General features: G+C 44.7%; 1 protein-coding gene across 1 annotated transcript in view; it reads right to left on the reverse strand.

Moving 5' to 3' along the window:
- Nucleotides 1-15,519, reverse strand: part of HDA9 (histone deacetylase 9) — a 95,679-nt gene extending 80,160 nt beyond the window's left edge. The window contains exon 1 of the mRNA XM_086820707.1: nt 15,365-15,519. Coding sequence (XP_086676833.1) covers nt 15,365-15,401 — 37 coding nt within the window. The 5' untranslated portion in view covers nt 15,402-15,519. The remainder of the gene's footprint in view (nt 1-15,364) is intronic.
- Between the last annotated feature and the right edge of the window lie 4,260 nt (nt 15,520-19,779).

A 19,779-nucleotide genomic window follows, 5' to 3' on the forward strand; every position in this document is an offset into this window, starting at 1 on the left:
CCTCCGCCGTGAGGAGGGTTCGTGAAACGTTCCTCCTGGTCCAAGACCATTGGCACAAGCTCCTCCCAAGTAATGGTGCTGAGCCTGCCACTCGTGATCAACGAGAAATAGAAAGCGGAATACTGACCAGGCAAGTGGGAAAGTAACGTGATGGCCATATCTTCGGACAATATCTCTTTCCCAGCTTGAAGGACTTCCTGCTGAAGGGCCTGCAGCTTGTTAATGTGTTCCCGCATCGTCGAAGACTTTGCAGGGTTCATAACCCGCATCTGCACTTCCAAGGATATCCGCTTCATGGGTGACACCCTGTTGTACAAAGAAGCCAAGTGCTCCCATATGCCTCTCGCCAGCGTCATGTGCTTCACATGGTTGATCACCTGTGGTGTGCAATTGAGGAATATAAACGACCGGACCCTGGCGTTGACACGGTCCCACATTTGTGCCTGTGCCTCTCGGTCCTTCCTCGTCGATAATAACTCCCCTTCCTCAGCTTCCGGCCTTGGCACCCCTTTGATAATAAAATCAGCAAGATCATATGACTCCAAAACTGACTCCATCATGACCTTCCAGATGCCATAATTTGACCCGTCCAACTGCCGATCCACTGGGAACGTGGGAAGAGTCGGAATCTTCACGTGCTTCTCTGCCATCTCGAGTAAATCCGCCATCTCGGAGAGTAACCTGAAAGGGTGGGTGGGTGGGAAAAATCTGAAAATCAGAAAATATGCAAGTGGCTGTCCAGCCCCTCTGCCCGCCTTCCTCTTGCACCTTCACTTCCCGTTCAGCCCGAAACAGTCCACCGATCAGCAACCTGTTGCTCCCCCTCTTGCTCAGAAAAACGCCCAAGATCTCCTAGAGCCTAGGGCTCTGATACCATGTCAGAATATGCAGCGGAAATGATATCCAAACTTGGGTAGACAAGAGCAAGTAGACTGCAGAAAATAATCAGCACAAGAAACACAGAGAGATGTGTGTAAACTCTTCTCTATACACAAGATCCCGAAGATACTGAATGAGAAAGTGGAGGAGGATGGGGGGCAATATATACAAGCCCATGAGGGCAGTCGGCCAGCACTGAAAAAGGGCCCACGACTGAGCAAAACTCCCACGACTGCTGAATATAGCAGTCGGCCAGCATCTAATGCCCCACGCCTGGACAGAACAAGTCGGCCAGCACTCAGACAGCCCACGACTGATACAGATGCAGTCGGCCAGCTTCAGAGTGCTCCTGGCATCAACTGGCAGCCCTCCAGCCACTAGGAAAAAATGGGAAAAATAGGGAAAAAATACGGGGAGTGTGGAAAAATGATATACGGGCGGGCACACCCACAACAGAGGCCCTGGTGTATACAAATAGACAGGAGATGACTTCTAACAGCATATACATCATTGCAGAATTATTCCATATTTTTCATTATTTTCAGCATTTATCGTATTGAGCAAGTCGTGTAGCACAAAATGCTACAGTCAGCCAGCCGACCAACCATGTGCTCATATGAATAGCATCGCCTAGCTCATTCCATTCCATCTCATAAGCAATTCAGTCCACAGCATATTGGAGCATCTTCGCTTCAGCATATAAAGCATACATCATCAAAACGCAGCAGCCCGAATTCAGCCCAAGGAAAGAGGCGTTTCAGTCCTTGCGTTTTCAGCCCTTGAGCAATTTGCAGCATTCACACATCACCTTGTTTGCTACAGCCATCCCGCTGAAGGTAAACGCAACTTGTTCATTCATTCATAGTGCATAAACTCAGCCTAGAACAGTCCCAAAGCAGCCCCTCTCTTAGCCTCAGTTTGCAGTCTTCCTACATTCCATTGGAAGAGTGCATTGGCGTTCAGATTGGTCATCATTGGTGCTTCTACAACCGGGTACAGTTCAGCCCGACTCTTGGTCTTTCACAGGTCGGTCTTGTGTTTGGCTTATCTACAGTCCAAAGTCAGTCTTACATTCATTCTCTTCAAAGATAATAAAGCAAATACTCCTAGCAATAGGAGGGGGCCTTCAGTGGGTAATTTGGGACCCAATAGGTGTACAGATCTATCCCTCTCTCTCTCATCTCTTAAAGTTTGAAGTGATAAAGTGGATTGCTAAAGACTCGCGAAACTCACGATAAAGAAGGCGGTATGAGACTTTGTGTGATAGAATCCTTCATCTACGCATAATTCCGTTGCATGTTACATTGGTATGAGATTCAGCTTGTCCACACACACCGCATCCTAGCGTGAGAGCATCCTTGGATGGTCATACTTTGCTCTAGCACGACCACCAACTTGAGTAACATGTCTACAGAGGAGAGTACACATGAGCAAGAAGACGTCTCCGTCGAAGGAGACCATGCTCTTCCTCCTACTGCAGATACCATAGCTCTACTCCAAGCACAGAATCAGCTTCTCATGGAGCATCTCCAACTCTTAGAGGCAACAGTAGCAAAACCCACTCCCCCAACTACCCCCGACTTCATCACCCTCTTCTTTCAAATGGAACAACAAAGACGAGAGGATGAGGCCAGACGGAGGGAAGAAAACGCTGAGGCAGAAGCCAGAAAACAACAAGATTAAATAGACAGACATGACCATGAGGAAGCCCAGCGTAGGATTGAAGAAGACCAGCATCAGGCTGAACTCGCCGCTCGAGAGCACCACCGAGAGCTCGATCGAGAGCGAATGTTACACGAACACCAGTGGAAAAAGGAGCCATGCATCTGAAATTTCAGCACACCCTCTCTTCAGTTTCCCCACCCATAGGTGCCACCAGCAAAAAATCCCGCAACATCAATGACCGTCATCCGAACTCAACCAGAAATCAGTAAGTATGATGGTAAGTGTGATCATTTAGCTGTCAATCAATTTATTCATCAGTTTAAAGCATATTTTCCTTTGGCAAAGCTACAAAGGAAAAGTTAACAGATCCTCAAGACAAAGTCCACGTAGCGGCTCCCCACCTTACAAGTGAGGCAGTCACTTGATGGTAGCATTGGTCTAGTATACATACAAACCATATCACAAGTGTCATAGCTTTTCGTTGGGATACTTTTGTCCAGGACCTAAAGACCAGATTTCTCCCTCCCCAGTATTTGACCAACCTGGCACATGAGTTCTATGGACTCAAACAAAACGGGTCACCCGTGCTTCAGTTTTCCGGTAAGGTTATCACTTTAGCACAACAGTTAGGGTTATCTCAGCAAGCCAAGATGGATCAATTCATTCGTGGATTAGATTCTAACATCCGGTTCACAGTTCGTAACTTTGAGCCCAGCACATATGACCAGGCTTTGACTCTGGCTCAAAATGAAGAAATGAGGAAGAACGGAAGCAAGCCAAAACAGCCGCAATCTAGTACCACCCCCCCCCCCCCCCCGGGGAAAGGTACTCCGTCCTCTAAAGATGCTAAGACAGACAACAGTTCTAGCTCTAGTTCAGGGGTTAAGGAGCCCAAGCCTAAGAAAACCCCTTAGGAAAAGGCTAAAGCAAGCATCACTGGAGGCTATCTTCCTCTAGAGGAGCAAGGAAGTATCAGTCAGAAAACCAATGTTTTTACTATCATACCGCTAGGCATGGTAAGAAGGATTGTCAAAAATGGCAAGCGGAGCAAGCCTCCAAAAGCCTTCTGCCACAGTTGCCACAGTATCTCTCGCTCCTCTAGATCCCTCTGCTACCGCCAATGCGGTTTAGCTCTTACCTTCTATGCATCCCATGTCATCCGTGGTGCTTGATGCTAAGCGGGAGGGTGAGGCTACAACCACACACAAAAACCTCGTTCGAGCTTATGGACCTACCAAGGGCCGCCAGTTCATAGTCCTTTTTGACATGGGCAGTTCTGAGGACGCCATTGAAAGAAAGTGAAGCAAATAGAAAACACAGATGTAGGCCTAGGTACAAGACTTGTAAATGCTGAAAACCTAAGCACGAGGGAAGCCCGTAGGTGCTGTACAATGGTAAGAAGCAGAAGCAACTGCTAATGACCTCAACAAGATTCAAAAGAATGAGATGAAATGGGGGAAAGGGGGGTCAGCCCTTATATACTCCCCTAGAGTGCTTGTCAGCCAATTGTAGCAGGCCGACAATAGACCAGTAGCATAAAATGCTTAAAAAATGCCTAAAAATGGTAGAAAAATGCTAAATAGTATTTGCTAAAATATGCCAATGCAGGGTCTCATAAAATGACCAATACAAGCATGAAAAGTGATGTAGACCCTCTGGAGATGATATAATCCAACACCACCTCTTCAGCGCCAGAGGATCGGTCCAATACCAGCATGGTGAAGAAAGAACTCCAAAAGTAGCCGAAGTTCAGTCCAGGGGATCCTTTGGTTGATCAATGTCTTGTAAAGCATATAAGACTAAAAAGGATCGACGAACACTAGACGAAGAAGAACAACACCTCCTCTCAAATCGGAAGGAAGAGGTACAAGTTGCAGTAATGGACACATCCAAATCGAGTGATGTAGAAGCAGCACCGGGATCAATCTAGAAGTTGTTCTCAAGAAAGGGAACCACTGATAGCTCCAAGGAAAATGGCACCTCCTCTGTATCTGCAACAAGTATCGGTACCGTAGTAGGCTCCTCCTCTAAAGAAGAAGAAGAAGAAGAAGAAGAAACATCTGTAGGTACTGGTGAAGTAGGAGTCAGTGACACCAAAATGCCTGGTGAAGTCTTTACCCCAAACAGTATTTTCACCTAGCATACCTTTGGTGGATTTTGGAGTTGCTACCTCTGCGGTTTCACCGGCGGTGACTACTTTATTGTTGATTGTTCCTAGCCTTCTCCAACAATAGGAGAAAGATGATCTTCAGACGATGAATCCTCCTCTGGAGAAGAAGGAAATGAAGTAACCTCTCGCACAAGAGGATCATCAAGGATAACTGAATCCACCAGGGTTGGAAGTCTGAACCAAAATAGAATCTAAAATAATGGAAGTAGCCACCAATGAGAATTCCATAGAACCCTCTGAAGATGCCTCCTCTGGAACATAAGAAGCGAAATCCTCCTCTAAAAGCATATCTTGTAGCATACGAGGGGAACCCAAAGGAATATCATCAACACCATGGAGAGGGTAGGCATGATCATCTGCAATGTCAACGGAGGAAGAAATCAGTGGATGATCCTCAACCTCATCCGATGTGACCCTAGCCTCTACTAAAGAAGTCATAGCTGTGGTCACTAGGGTGAAGAGGGAGAAAGAGCATCTGAAACTGACAAGGGGGCCACTTTGGCCCTAGTCTCCTGATGTTGTGAGGCAATGCCTGAGCTCCTTAATACCGTCTTTAAAGTTCAAGCCACAGCTGTGAGGCATCATAAGAAGCAGATAAAAATTCCACCTCTATGGAAGGTGACAAAGTTGGATGATAACCATCCTAGCAAAAGCATCATAAACTCCCCGATAAACAGGATCCAATAATTGAGAAGAAGCAACAACAGCCCAAAGACAAGAAGCCTCCAAAGTTAACTAAGTCTAGTATGACCAAATCTGATAGTTGGTAGAAGTAAGGGTAGGGTTTCCATAAGCCATCACCACCAAGAATCCAAACCTCCTCAAGAAAGACTATAAGAGAGGGTGGGTGGGAGATCCAGGCACTGAAGAAGAAACTGTAGAAGGAGCAGCGGGAGAGAAATCTCCTATAACCATGTCCTCTGACAAGAAACTTTCTCTTAAGAAAGGGGCTGAATTAAAATACAAATCAGCAAATCCTCCTCTCAAGCTGTGCATAGCAAGAAGAAAGGAAGGAAGGGTGGGAAATTGAAAGGAAAGGAAGAAGGAAGATCTCTCCAAGATATAGATCCGTGTCCTTAGCACCTAGAAGAGGGCTTTATCAATCCAATCAGCATAAAAATCAGCAATCTTTGCTAAAAATTAAGAAATACAACAGTCCCAAGCGTCAGATGAAGAAAACGCAGCAATCTCTACTCCCGAAAGAAAACGCAGCACCTTCTACGCTGAAATCTCCAGAAAACCTGCACACTGTCGAAGCCTCTGCTCCAAAACAAAAAGCGCAGCTCTCTTCTGCTCACAGGTCAGCGTTTTTCTTTGATACCATGAAAGAAAGTGAAGCAAATAGAAAACACAGATGTAGGCCCAGGTACAAGACCTATAAATGCTGGAAACTGATGTTTATTGCTGAAAACTGAGCACAAGGAAAGCCCGCAGGTGCTATACAATGGTAAGAAGCAGAAGCAGCTGCTAATGACCTCAACAAGATGCAAAAGAATGAGATGAAATGGCGGAAAGGAGGGTCAGCCCTTATATACTCCCCCAGAGTGCTAGTCGGCCAGCTATGGCAAGCCGACACAGCAGACCAATAGCATAAAATGCAAAAAAAATGCCTAAAAATGGTAGAAAAATGCTGCATAATATTTGCTAAAATATGCCAATGCAGGGCCTCATAAAATGACCAGTACAATCTTGAAAAGGTGATGTAGACCCTTTGGAGATGATATAATCCAATAGCCATCTCTCCTCAGTTGGCTACCAACGTGAGTTGTACCTCAGTTTCCTATCATTTGGAGGTGGACGCGTTTACACTTGATCTCCGCACCCACATATCGCAAAAGACACAGCAGTTCCCTTTTCCAGTTCAAAAGGCCTCATTCCAACGAGATTTCATTGTCTCTCCTCTTTTGGGGTGTGACATGATTTTAGGAATCCGGTGGTTTCGCCAGTATGAACCCATTTTCACTTGGGGACACGATACTTTTATTATCTCTAAAGGTTTTCCTAAGCCTGTCATGATTCGTGGGGATAGGAAAATTCTTGGCATTCCTTTGATTTCTCATCTCTGGGCCCGACAAGCCATCCGCAAGGGAGCATGTAACTTGGTTGAACACAATGCTAATCAATACACTTAAATACACTAAGATTTGATACACTTGCTCAAATACAAGAAGTAAATTGCTGAATTGACAAGAGACACACAATGAGCCAGAACGACCGACCCCTCCCTCAAATAAAGTATATTAATCTTGGGAGAAACAAGTACATAGTGTCATGGGCATTTCTGACTAGATTTCCATACCAATGCATATGAATACAGTATTGCAAACAAGTGGTTGTCGTTGTAGACTTGCAATCCACACTACTCTCTCAAGTGCCCATGTTCCCTACCATCTGCTCTCTATTGTTCCACCAACACATGGTAGCAACAATCTGCAAGAAAGCACATTCAAGAGAACACTACATAGGGTATGTGATCTTGTAATCCGGTTCCTCCCTCTTGCTACTTGCTTCCATATTTAAGCGTAAAAGCTTACCAACAGCAAGTAGAGTCGATGACAGCGAAAGCGATGGAAGTCCTTGGAGTGTTGAGATCTTCGATTTGTCGCCTTTCTTCGGGACAAAAGTCTTCAAGAGGATGAAGGGAACCTTGGGAAAGCTTCCCCCATGGTTCAGCTTGAGAAAGGAGGGCTGAAATTAGGGTTTTCAATAAAAAGACCAGAAATTACAGCAATAAAGAGGGTTGTTTTGCTGAATTTCAGTCATTGGGAGTGTGTAGGAGAGTGATTAGTAGCATCCGGAATCACTCTTGGAAGCTTGAAAATCACCTTAGCAGGCTTGGAAATGGAGTTGGGAAGGAGAATGTGCAGAAAATGCAGCCCAACAGCCCTCATGAAGGAGGCGCCAATCTCTAGAGAGAGGAGGAGAGAGGTGGTGAGTTGTCCAATGTAGGTGAGGCAGGTGCCTTGTGGAGCAAGCTAGAGTGGACACATGGCTGGTTACTCCCTTTGTACAAAGGTAATAAGGTCTGGGCGGTGGACATTGGGTTATGTCCACCTCGGGACATCAGTGTGTGTGAACACCGGGCTGGTCATAATTAAGTGAGTTTTGGTCGCCCAAAACTTAATGAAGTGTGTACACACTCACTTATAAATTAGTACTAACTCCTAAGGCTAGGTTTATGACCAATACTTACCACCTGTCACATGCCACATAACCATGTCAGCAGACAGTTTCACACGCACGGTTCGCGGGCGGGCGTCCCCTTCCCAGAACTACATATTGGTCAAGCAAGCATGAAAACAGCATGCAATTTCAATTGCAAGCAAACACATAAAGATGCTATGCAATGCAGCATTGGTATGGGCAATCCCCGTTTATGAGACTCTACCAAAATAAACGTGCTCCAGGCAAGTACACGAGGTACCAGACCCAATGGAACACCAATCCACCAAGCATTTCCGGGCATGTACACGGAGGCACAACAGAGGCCCTGGTGTATACAAATAGACAGGAGATGACTTCTAACATAGATAACCTAGTGTTCCATAAGCATTTCTGCTACACATAGTTTATAGGCATTTCGGCCACCAACTCACTCTACCCTCTTAAGTGCCCATGTTCCCTTCCATCTGCTCTCTATTGTTCCACCCATACAAGGTAGAAACAATCTTCAAGAGAGCACATAGGACAAGAGAACACTACACAGGGTATGTTGTGCTTGACACTACCCTCTGAAGTGCCCATGTTCCCTTCCATCTGCTCTCTATTGTTCCACCCACACATGGCAGAAACAATCTTCAGGAGAGCACGTAGGGCAAGAGAACACTACACAGGGTATGTGAACCATGAGTTTCATAAGTCCAATGCATCCCAAATAAAGGAAGCCATAAAGAATAATCCATCCTAGTAAAAGGGAGTCATAAACATAATCCATAAACCTGAGGATGGATCCAAATCCCTAGAAAAGAAGTCCAGGAATCCATAGACTTGTATACCATAATCCTTGTATACCATAACTCTTACCACATACTCCGTGCTAACCACACACCTTGGAGTAGAGGTGGACTTTATCCATAAAAGCATCATATCCATGAGATATCCAAAGATTTCTTCTCTATAAACTCGGACAGATTCGTCCATAGAAATTACTTGTGAAGCCCAATATCTATATAAATCTCATCCAAGAAAGAAATCTCCATAGATATAATCCATCCCAATAAAGAGAGCCATAAACAATGTTTCCCAGAAACCATCTCAAGGCAACCAACATCACCTTTCTCCTTGTATGGCTATACAAGGGTTAGTGAACATCAAAAACACTTCATAGCAAAAGCACTAACTTTGCAAACTCAAAGTATACTTAGCTTTTCTTTGCCAGGTTGGTCATGAAGCTAAAAGAAATATCTCCTCTTCATCTCCTTAAGATATCCCAAGATATATCTCCATGTAGCATGCCTGTAAGCTTGATAATATAATCCACAATATCCATATGGAAAGAGTCCTAAACGTGTGCACATAAAGCCAACTCCACACTTCCAAGATAAAATTTTGTGAATTCATAAATCCTTAGATCAACAAGCTGTCTACTGCTCATGCTCTTGCTTCATAAGCTATGAAGTGGCTGGCCATGCTTAACAGCAATGATGGTAAGTGTGACACCACATAGAAGCCGGAATGGGCCGACCCCTCTCCCCCCCCCCCCCCCCCCCCCCCCGGAGTATTTTATTACCTAAGGAGAATAATTTCATGTACAAGCTTTGAGGGCCTTACTCTCCCTGCGGGAGATGCCGGATTATCCATATACAAATGCCATAACACAGTCCAACACGAGGCTACCAAGCCGGAACACAGGCTGTTGAAATGCCGAGCCAACAATATAATCCATATACCTCCGTGTGGGTACTGATTCTTCCCCAAAAACCACGCGTCTTCATGCAATAGAGTTGGTCAGCAAGTACAACTCTCCATTCAGCCAGTACAACACGTACAATGGCTGGTACAGCCGGTACAGTGGTTGGTACAGTAGCTATAGTGGCTGGTACAGTCGGTACGGTGGCTGTACAGCAGGTATAGCAAGTACAAATGCTGGTACAGTGGGTATAGTGACTAGTACAACAGGTACAGTGGCTGGTGCAACAAGTACAAAAGCTAGTACAGCCGATACAATGGATGGTACATCAAGTACAACAAGTACAAGGACTAGTACAGCCAATACAATGGCTGGTACAGCAAGTACAAAGACTAGTACAACAAGTACAATGGCTAGAAATCATAATAAATGATTAAATACCCTTGCCTTCAGTATTTCTTTGCGATATGGAAGCCTCCAAAACAGTCCCCAGCAGCCGGTATTCTTCATGGGCATTACAATGATCAACCTATTGCATGCTACATTGGTATCAAAATTGCAAGTTGTGACCCAACTTGACTACCCAAAAGTGAGCATTCCGTGGATGGTAAAACTACACTTACGAAAAACCACTCAGGGCTCTACAATGTCACAAGAGACATCATCAGAAAGCTACAAAGAAGATGTGGAAGGAAAAATCTACAAAGAAGACACAACCACTGCAAAAACGCTTCCACAAAGCAATGAAGACTTCATCAAATTACTCTTGGATCAAAACAAATCGCTAAGGGAACAGATAGACACCAAAGAAGAAGAAGCGGCCAATTCGGGCCAAAGCAAAAAAAAGCTGAGGAGGCAGCTAAAAAAACCAAAGAAACAGTTGAAAAGCCAAAAGAGCTCTCAGAATCGAAAAGATTGTTCCCCCTCATGGAGCAACAATGGCAAAAAGAAAACGCCAAAAAGGCGGAGGAATGATGGGTCAAAGAAGCTCGACATGAGGATGAACGAACGGCTGAGGACGCCAAACACAAGGCTGAAGAAGACCAAAGACGGATAGACCAACTTCCAAGCTACCCGAGAAAGACTTAAACATGATGCTATGCAACTCCAGAACTTGCAATTGATAGCCGCTGGCGCATTAAGGAGTGGGTTCCACCACCAACCAAACTTTAGTAAGTATGATGGTAAGTGTGATCATGCTACAATCATGCAATTCATTCATCAATTTGTCGCATATTTTCCGTTGGCTAAGCTTTCAGATCCTCAAGCTTAAGTCCATCTTGCCGCACCTCACCGTTCTAGCGAAGCAGTCACCTTGTGGCAGCATTGGTCGAGTCTACACGTAGACCCGATCACACCGGCTCCATAGTATGCATGGGACACCTTCATGTCCAATCTCAAAAAATGGTTTCTACCTCCCCAATACATGACCAACCTTGAGGATGAGATAAATTATTAAAATATTAAGACTTGCAAGAATGGACCTAGCTCCGTTCTCCACTCCCTGCTGTCAACTACTCGTAGATTTTAGAATGGTCCTTGGGCCAATCTCTTGATGTGCATGCCAATCCTAAGGCCATTCTATGTTGGAAGGTTGGCGATTTCGAGCGTGTGATCTATGGCTAGAAGGTGCCTTGGATTATCCCATAAGTGGAAGCATGGGAAGTTGAAGAGCCATATATAAGGCTAGAGTGGCACCTTGTCATAATCATCTCCTCCGGCCGGTGTTTTGGGAGGCAGCTCACCGGGAGATGGAAGCCCAGTAGAGGGATGCTGCAGTGCCCGTTGGGGGTGTTCGTGGAGCTCAATGGTGATACGTCTCCTACGTGCGTTAGTCTTCTGTTGCGCATTCTGACATGGTATCAGAGCCCGACCGTGAGTGGTCTTGGGCGGCTCAGGCGTGTGTGGTCCTGGGCGACCCCCATTGCGCCTCGGTGGCTTGCGGAGCTCGAATCGAGGGAGGGTGTTGGAAGGTTGGCGATTTCGAGCTTGTGATCTATGGCTAGAAGGTGCCTTGGATTATCCCATAAGTGGAAGCATGGGAAGTTGAAGAGCCATATATAAGGCTAGAGTGGCACCTTGTCATAATCATCTACTCCAGCCGGTGTTTTGGGAGGCAGCTCACCGGGAGATGGGAGCCCGGTAGAGGGATGCTGCAGTGCCCGTTGGGGGTGTTCGTGGTGCTCGATGGTGATGCGTCTCCTACGTGCGTAAGTCTTCCGCTGTGCATTCTGACATGGTATCAGAGCCCGGGCGTGTGTGGTCCTGGGCGGCTCAGGCATGTGTGGTCCTGGGTGACCCCCTCGCGCCTCGGTGGCTTGCGGAGCTCGAATCGAGGGAGGGTGTTGGAAGGTTGGCGATTTCGAGCGTGATCTATGGCTACAAGGTGCCTTGGATTATCCCATAAGTGGAAGCATGGGAAGTTGAAGAGCCATATATAGGCCAGAGTGGCACCTTGTCATAATCATCTCCTCCGGCCGGTGTTTTGGGAGGCAGCTCACCGGGAGATGGGAGCCCGGTGGAGGGATGCTGCAGTGCCCGTTGGGGGTGTTCGTGGAGCTCGATGGTGATGCGTCTCCTACGTGCGTTAGTCTTCCGCTGCGCATTCTGACATTCTAAGCTACATTGTGCTTACAAGAATGGCTCTAAGGGCATTCTCTACCTTCTTGTTACGCTTCAAAATGGCCCTCATGCCATAGTGAAGCCCATCATGGATGGTCCTACTCTTACGAGTCTCTGCTATATACACGAAGATCAGATACAATGAGTGTGTGGGGGGCAAGGGTGGTATTTTATACCACCCTACAGTGCTGGTCGGCCAGCCCTAAATCAGCCAACAGCCTGCACATCATGTCCAGGACTAGAGATAGCCAATCGGTCAGCACATAAACAGTCGGCCAGCAGAAGACATGGAGTCGGCCAGAACAGGAGTCGGTCCGCACAGGACAACCCTCACAACCCAAAAACAAGGAGAAAAAACGTAGAAAAATGGAAAAAATGAGAAACCTCCTGGGCAGGCACACCCACAACAAAGGCCCTCATTGAGTAATATGTACAGATAGGAGATGACTACTAACATACTCTCCCAAAATGGGGCACTCATACTAACATACTCTAATAGTGTAATCACGTCAAAGCACATCAGTTAGGTATGTCCGACGAGGATAAGTTGAAATAGTTCATTAGAGGTTTGAATACTAACATTAGGCTTAGTGTACGTAGTTTTGAGCCACAGTCCTATGACAAGACTCTCACTCTCGCTCAGAATCAAGAAATGATGCTGAATAGAGGTAAGCCCAAGAAAATCCAAGCTAGCTCCAAACCCCAACAGCAGTCATCCACCACCCAACAATCATCATCTCAGGGGGGGAAGGAAGCTCAGAATAGCAAAGACAAGAGAGATTCCCAGAGCACCTTAGGAGGCAAGAAGCATAAAGACTTCAAGCCTAAGAAAACACCTGAGGACAAGACCAAGGAGGGCATTACTGGTGAATATCTCCAACCAGAAGAGCAAACGCAATATAAGGGGGGGCGAACAAATGTTTCTTCTATGACACCGTGGGGCATGGTAAGAAAGATTGTACCTGGTGGCAGGCTGTACGATCTTCCAACAATTTGGAGGTATGACTGAATACATTCCTAGTAAGAATAACCCCGTAGCCGATGCTCCAAGTTGTAAAGGCACAATTCAAAATTTGCAGAAGTCCACTATGCTTGAAATACAAGGAAAAGATCTCGACAATATGAAGGCACAATACAAGGATTTTTTGGAATTCGGGACTCCGTATAGATTCGCTCTGCAGCGAGAACCCGGTCACTATACCATCCATGATGGCTGGTTACTTACAACAACCGTATCACCATTTGGTCCCTTCACCAATGTTGTTCAATGTTTTGGGGCAAGCCCATACACAGAACAGAACCAAGGTGAGAACAGCGATTTTCCACAGAAGAAAGCTGAAGCATTTACAGGCAAAGTTTGGCCTCAAAGATGGCTACAGAGCATGAGGGATCATCTCACCTGTTTCTTCAACACCCTATTTCAGCAGCTGGTCGTTTTCTCATTGGCCATCACTTTTCAAACTCATAAATATCATTAATTGTGTTCATACTATGCCAAAAAGATGTCCCACTTGGGCACTTCTGGGCACATATTGGGCTGTCAAACCTCCTCCAATCTGATCTGATTATGCCCCTATATCTACCCTTGAGTCTGCTCATGCTGAGAATCATGTCAACATGGCACTCATGTAAGTGATGCACATGACAGCCCTCCAGCAAGAAGACTTTAAAAGGAAGCTAAGCATAGTTGCATTAAACAAAAAAGGGAATGGCCACCCCCTTGGAAACAAAAACAGCTCCGAACTCGGAAACAGAACAAGCAAAGCTTCGAAGTTAAAATCCCAGCCTGTTCAAAGAAAAGGAAGAGGGGATGTCACATGCATCATGCAGCACACCTCAAATACGTGTCATGAATACTGAGGCCATGTAAGCAGTAGAATACGTGAGATAGGTGACCATTGTGAATTGCACAGGGATAGACTAATTGCATGCTAACCATTGACTAGTGCCCAAAGGCAATACGCCTATGAGAATGAACAGAATGGGAACCAAAGATCAACAGAAAAATGACCTTGGACACTGTTGGCCATTGTTGGAAATGCAAGGCACAGTAAATGTGTGCGTTTGGGGTATGACCAGACTGGACTGGTTTGGGCCAGATTGGAACGGCCCTGTGAAGACCTTGGGCACCCAAAAAAGCCCAGCCAAATGCCAAGGGGGGCACCATGGGGTACTATTGAAACGCCCTTTAAAAAGGACTGAAAGAGGAGGGGGGGCGGGGGGGGGGGTGGGGGGTGGGGTGTGGGGGGGAATGCCCTTTTCAGGTCCACAACTGCTAATGGGCCTCAATGACCAGCATGTAAGGCATGAATACAGACTCCCCCCAGCCTCATTCTTCATCTCAACCCCACTTCAGCCCCTGAAGCAGCAAACATGCTCATCAGTGCCCTACAGCAGTCCACAGCAATCTGCAAAGCAATAAAGCAAAGCGCCCTCCTTCAGCAGATGGATGTGCGTTAATGCAAGCAATGGAATCTGATGGAAGGCCACCAAAATTTCTCAGGTTCCTGGTTTGTCCATTAAACAGAGAGCACAGTGAGAAGGTTATGCCACTTCTACACCATCTAAATCTGGGTAGGGACTTGAGTCAATGCAATTTGAATATGTGTTTTGAACAGGTCATGTATAGGCCTACACTTCAACAAGTAAACGTGAAGACATAATCTTGGGATATTCTGTGTTGCATACAGCCTTCCATGTAGTTGGCATGCGTTCTAATGATGTTAAGACTATGGACTTACAGCCTTCCATGTGGTTGGCATGTGTTCCGATGATTTAAGGCTACGGGCATACAGCCTTTCTTGTGGTTGGCATGTGTCCACTGATGTTAAAACTATGTCTTCCACGGCCCTCCCGGCCTAGGTTCCAATGATGTTAAGACCATGCCTTTCTTGTGATGGGAATGTGTTCCAAACTATTCCTTTCATGTGATTAACATGTGTTCCATGTTGCTGGCATGTGTTCCAATGATGCTACGACTATAGGCGTACAGCCTTTCATGTAGATAGTAAAGACTATTCGCTGTGAGCATTTGAGAACATGGAGTGCTTTCAGGACCTAGCATGGAGGTTTTCTTTGCCTACAAACAGTCCTAAAAACCCACATGAAGAAATTCTGGAGTTATCTTAGTTACAAACTCAACAAAGATAAAGTTTGCACAGGTAGAAGATTGCACTCACCGTCGTAGAAGTAAGAAATGCGGTCTTTAGCGGGCATTGTGGTGAAAAGAGCGAAGCGGCCTCGCAGAATCTCCTGCGCATTCGTCCGCTTTTCCGCCCCTTCGTATGCTGCTGTTGCGCTCTCGTCAAATGTCTGGGTATAGAAGGGAAAATGTTAAGGCCGTCATCGGTAAATTTTATTTCCCCTTTTTTTTAATTTAAAAAAATTAGTGGGAATTTGACAGCAACATCCACGCCCATGCATGCCATCTAGACCAACACTAGTTTGTGGATTGCAATATATACAAGATAAACTAATATTTATGTCTACAACATTTCGATTTAGACCAATGCTAGTTTGTTCAAAAATTGAAATGGTTTTCCCTTTAGTATTCTTCCAAGGATAAGTGGAGACTATGAAGATACACATAGCACACAAAGTACAAAAGTTCTCCTATACAACTCATTGGTATTCTTCCAAGGAGAAGTGGAGACTATGAAGATACACATAGCACGCAAACTAGAAAAGTTCTCCTATACAACTCATTGGTATTCTTGCAAGGATAAATGGAGACTATGAAGATACACATAGCACACAAAGTAGAAAAGTTCTCCTATTATACAACTCATTGGATTAGTATATCTATTCTACCAAAATATATCACACGTGCATTTATTAACTGAAGGCCCATCCCCATAAGCAGGATAAATCATACATGTGCACACAACTCATTGGGTTAGTATATGTAGTACTCTGTTCTATCAAAATATATCATACATGTGCATTTATTAACCAAAGGCCTCGCCCCATACGCAGGATTACTAGGGGGGAGTAGCTCCATAGACCACTAGATTTGGTTGGTAGACTTGGGTCGGGTACATGTCGGAAGCTAGGGTTGATAGGTGGGGATCATACTAGCTTGGTATTGCACTTGCACCCCAGTTGTGGAGCATGGGCATATGTGGGTGCTGCCTGAGGTGCAAGATGAGGGGGTTGGACATAAGAGGCTACACCAAAGGCTGAGTAACTACTAGTAGCAGCCGAGAACTAGGGTGGTGTGCCAGGGGGTATCCGGGTTTGCCACTAGCACCAAGTAAGCAACTAGGGCATGTGTGGCTGTGGTAGTCCCAATGGAAGTTCCAAGTGGTATAATGGTTGGAGCCACCATGTAGTCTCCTACGAAGGGATTTAGAGGGGTACCTCCTTGGTGGAGTTGTTGGTGCATTAGCAGACCCTTGAGCTAATAGCATTCCTTGTCCTCGTCGTGGCCACCTTTTGAGCAAAACGAGTAATACTTCTTGTGGAAGGACACATTCACCTGAAAGATGGCCTTAAGAGTTGTGCATCGTGCACCATGGGCTCGCTTTGGTATCTTTAATCTTGAGTTCTTCAGTCTCCTTCCTAAGGGCCACCATGACTACTTTCTCTTGTTGAGACCTCTTTAAATCTTCAAGCTCCTTCTTGAGCTTAGCTACCTCATCCAGGGAAGCCGATGTAGATGCTACTGCAAGAGCTAATGAGACCACGGGTGGAACATCGAGGTCGAGGAAAGACCATATATATAATGGGAGGCCACAAGAAGGTACTGCACTCTACTATGAGTCCAATATTTTCCAATTGAATGGCCCGGTCTTGAAAATTTTATAAGGTGCCTTGTGGAGGGAAGGTCTCTCAACTTCCGCTCATCTGGTGAGGGGAGGGCTCTGAGTAACCATTGTTAGCATATAGTCTAGATCTTGAGGTAGCCGAGTAGAAGAATATTTATGGTAGTAGTAGGTTAATACAAGATGGGAATTGATCGAGTTTTGAGGAGATGTGTACCAGATCATGAACGTTTATGGCCAATTGTATTAAAAGATGCATGGCAAAATATGCAAAAGTCTATGATTTTTTCCTAAGATTAGGTCAACCAAATGCTGTAAGATGGAATGACATATAATTTAATATTTCCATTATAACCTTTATAGAAGTTTGTTGGACCTTTTAAGCCCTAGCCTAGAGATCTGGCAATAAGTATACTTTGGTGGTAATTACAATACCAACAAGTGGGCTGAGGCTAAGGCTATTAGGGGATAACAAGTCTACGTCTCTATTTCAACTTTTGTATGAGATGTGATTATGATAAGGTTTGGCTACCCTAATCATTTCCTTGATAATGTAATATAGAACCTTTAGAGCAACATATCATCATTCATAAAAAATCCATAATGTATTACTCACATGAAAATGGTCAAGCTAAATTAGGTTTCTGCAAAAGAAGATTGTCAATGAAAATAAGACAGATTAGGACCAAAAGTTATACTCAATGTTGTGGGTGTTTTGGACAGCAGCCTATAAGGTGGCAACCTGTTATCCTCCCTTTTTGTTGGTATATGGTTTGGAAGCTGGGGTACCAATGAAATTTGTTATTCCAAGTTTTGGAAACTCTCTCCAAAAGAGTCAATTACTCATTGTCTAGAGCCATTGCTTGGACTGGGAGACAATTTCTCCAAAGTACGTGGGTCATTGACATCATCCAGAGGTGTTAGAAACTTTTTGTGGATAGGAACACAAAGTTTAAAATTTTTGATGTTGGTGATTTAGTATTATTGTTCAATTCAAGAATGGGTCCACACCCTAGAAAGCTCAAATTAAGGTGGATAGGCAGATATAGATTTTTTATCCCAGATTGATTCTAGAGAACAACCGGATGATGTGCCAGACCAGTTCTCAGATGTAGATATGTTCACACTCTATGTTCCTTAGGTGACAGGGTACGATGAAATGTTGATGTTTCTGACCTCTTTGTGACCAATGGAGCACTTCCAAAAGGAATGCCAAGAGATATCTTCACATTTATGTTCCTTAGATCATATTGACACAAAAGGTTACATATATATCAAAGGGGTTGTATTTTTATGCATCTTCTATAAAGTGTGTCTCTTGTGCAACAATTTTGTTTTCAGTATGAGCTTAATAGCATCAACCCCAAAGATTGGCTAGTGTCTCTACTTCTTGCACCAAGGTGTTCCAGTTGAGGTTCCACCCTTTGTTACTTTCAAAAGAAGATGAAGAAGCAGCAGAACACAGAATAGACTAAAAAAAATCAATCGGAAAAGATAGGAGAGTCTCGGTTTGCAGAAGACAAGACATGAAGAAGACTAGAAAGTCTCAGTTGGAGAAGACAAGAGAAGAGTACCAAGAGGAACCACTTGTAGCTTTAGTAGTAAAACTGAAGCTACAAATGTTGATTCCAAAACAAGCTCCAAAACGAGTAGGGGCCGAATAGTTGTTAACTATGAAAACGATCTGCAACAATTAGCTAGGTCCATCTCCCAACCAAGAGGGGACATCTCCCAAACAATCATTTTTTTGGATTAATTAGATGTTGGTCTATAGGCTTCATGCAATTATATATATCCAAATGTGCAATTAAAGCCGACAAAGAGCATACTAACATCACAAAAAGGACGCCCTATAGAATGAGCTCAATAGGGCCAAGTTGGAGATGCTTGAGAAGAATATGGGGGAGAGGGTGAGCTTGAGCTCCTTGCAAACAAACACACACACACACACACACACACACACACACACACACACACAAGAGTACACAAACACACAAGACAGATGGATGGATAAACTTTCTTCTATTCTCTTCTCTTCTCTACGACCATAACATAAAGAGATTGAGTACATACTATAAGAAAAAGTACTCTCTCCTACTATAACATACAAAGGCTGGTCCATAGTGTGAACCCGAGTACATGAGCTGGTGCTATAAATATGCCATAACTCTATAAGAGTACACAAGCACACAAGAGAGATGGATGGATAAACTTTCTTCTATTCTCTTCTCTTTTTTACAATCATAATATAAAGAGCTAAGAGCACATACTATAAGGAAAAGTACTCTCCTACAATAACATACAAAGGCCAGTCCATAATGTGAACCTGACTACATGAGCTGGTGCTATGACTATGCTATAACTCTAGTATAATAAAGTGGCTATCACATGGCCTCTAAACCACTCGTGGCATATTGCCATAATCTCACCAATAGCGTAAGTGAGGAAGCTATCATCCAGGTGAGTCTTCAATGTTCGTAGCACTAGTTAAGCTTGATATCTCAACACTCCTCCTTGAGCTCAACTCCACACATTGCACTCTAGTAAGCTCCTCAATTTACGAAGCTTCTCTATACCCAATGCCTTTGTAAAGATGATCGTCTATGCTAAAATATACCAGATCCACATTATCTACTATTTTTTGAACCTTCTCCCTCATGAATTTGATAATGCACCTGAACATGCTTTGTAGCATGATAGAATGGGTTACTGGCTAACTATATAGTACTCATGTTGTCATAATAAATGATAACGGCCCTATCCACGGGCTCACCCATGTTACCAAGTAGCTTTTAAACCAAGGTACCTCGTAGGCTACCATAGCAGCGCCC

Source organism: Cibotium barometz, chromosome 26, assembly GCF_041138505.1.
Source record: "Cibotium barometz isolate CiBa-2024 chromosome 26, ASM4113850v1, whole genome shotgun sequence".
In the NCBI taxonomy this organism is placed as follows: Eukaryota; Viridiplantae; Streptophyta; class Polypodiopsida; order Cyatheales; family Cibotiaceae; genus Cibotium; species Cibotium barometz.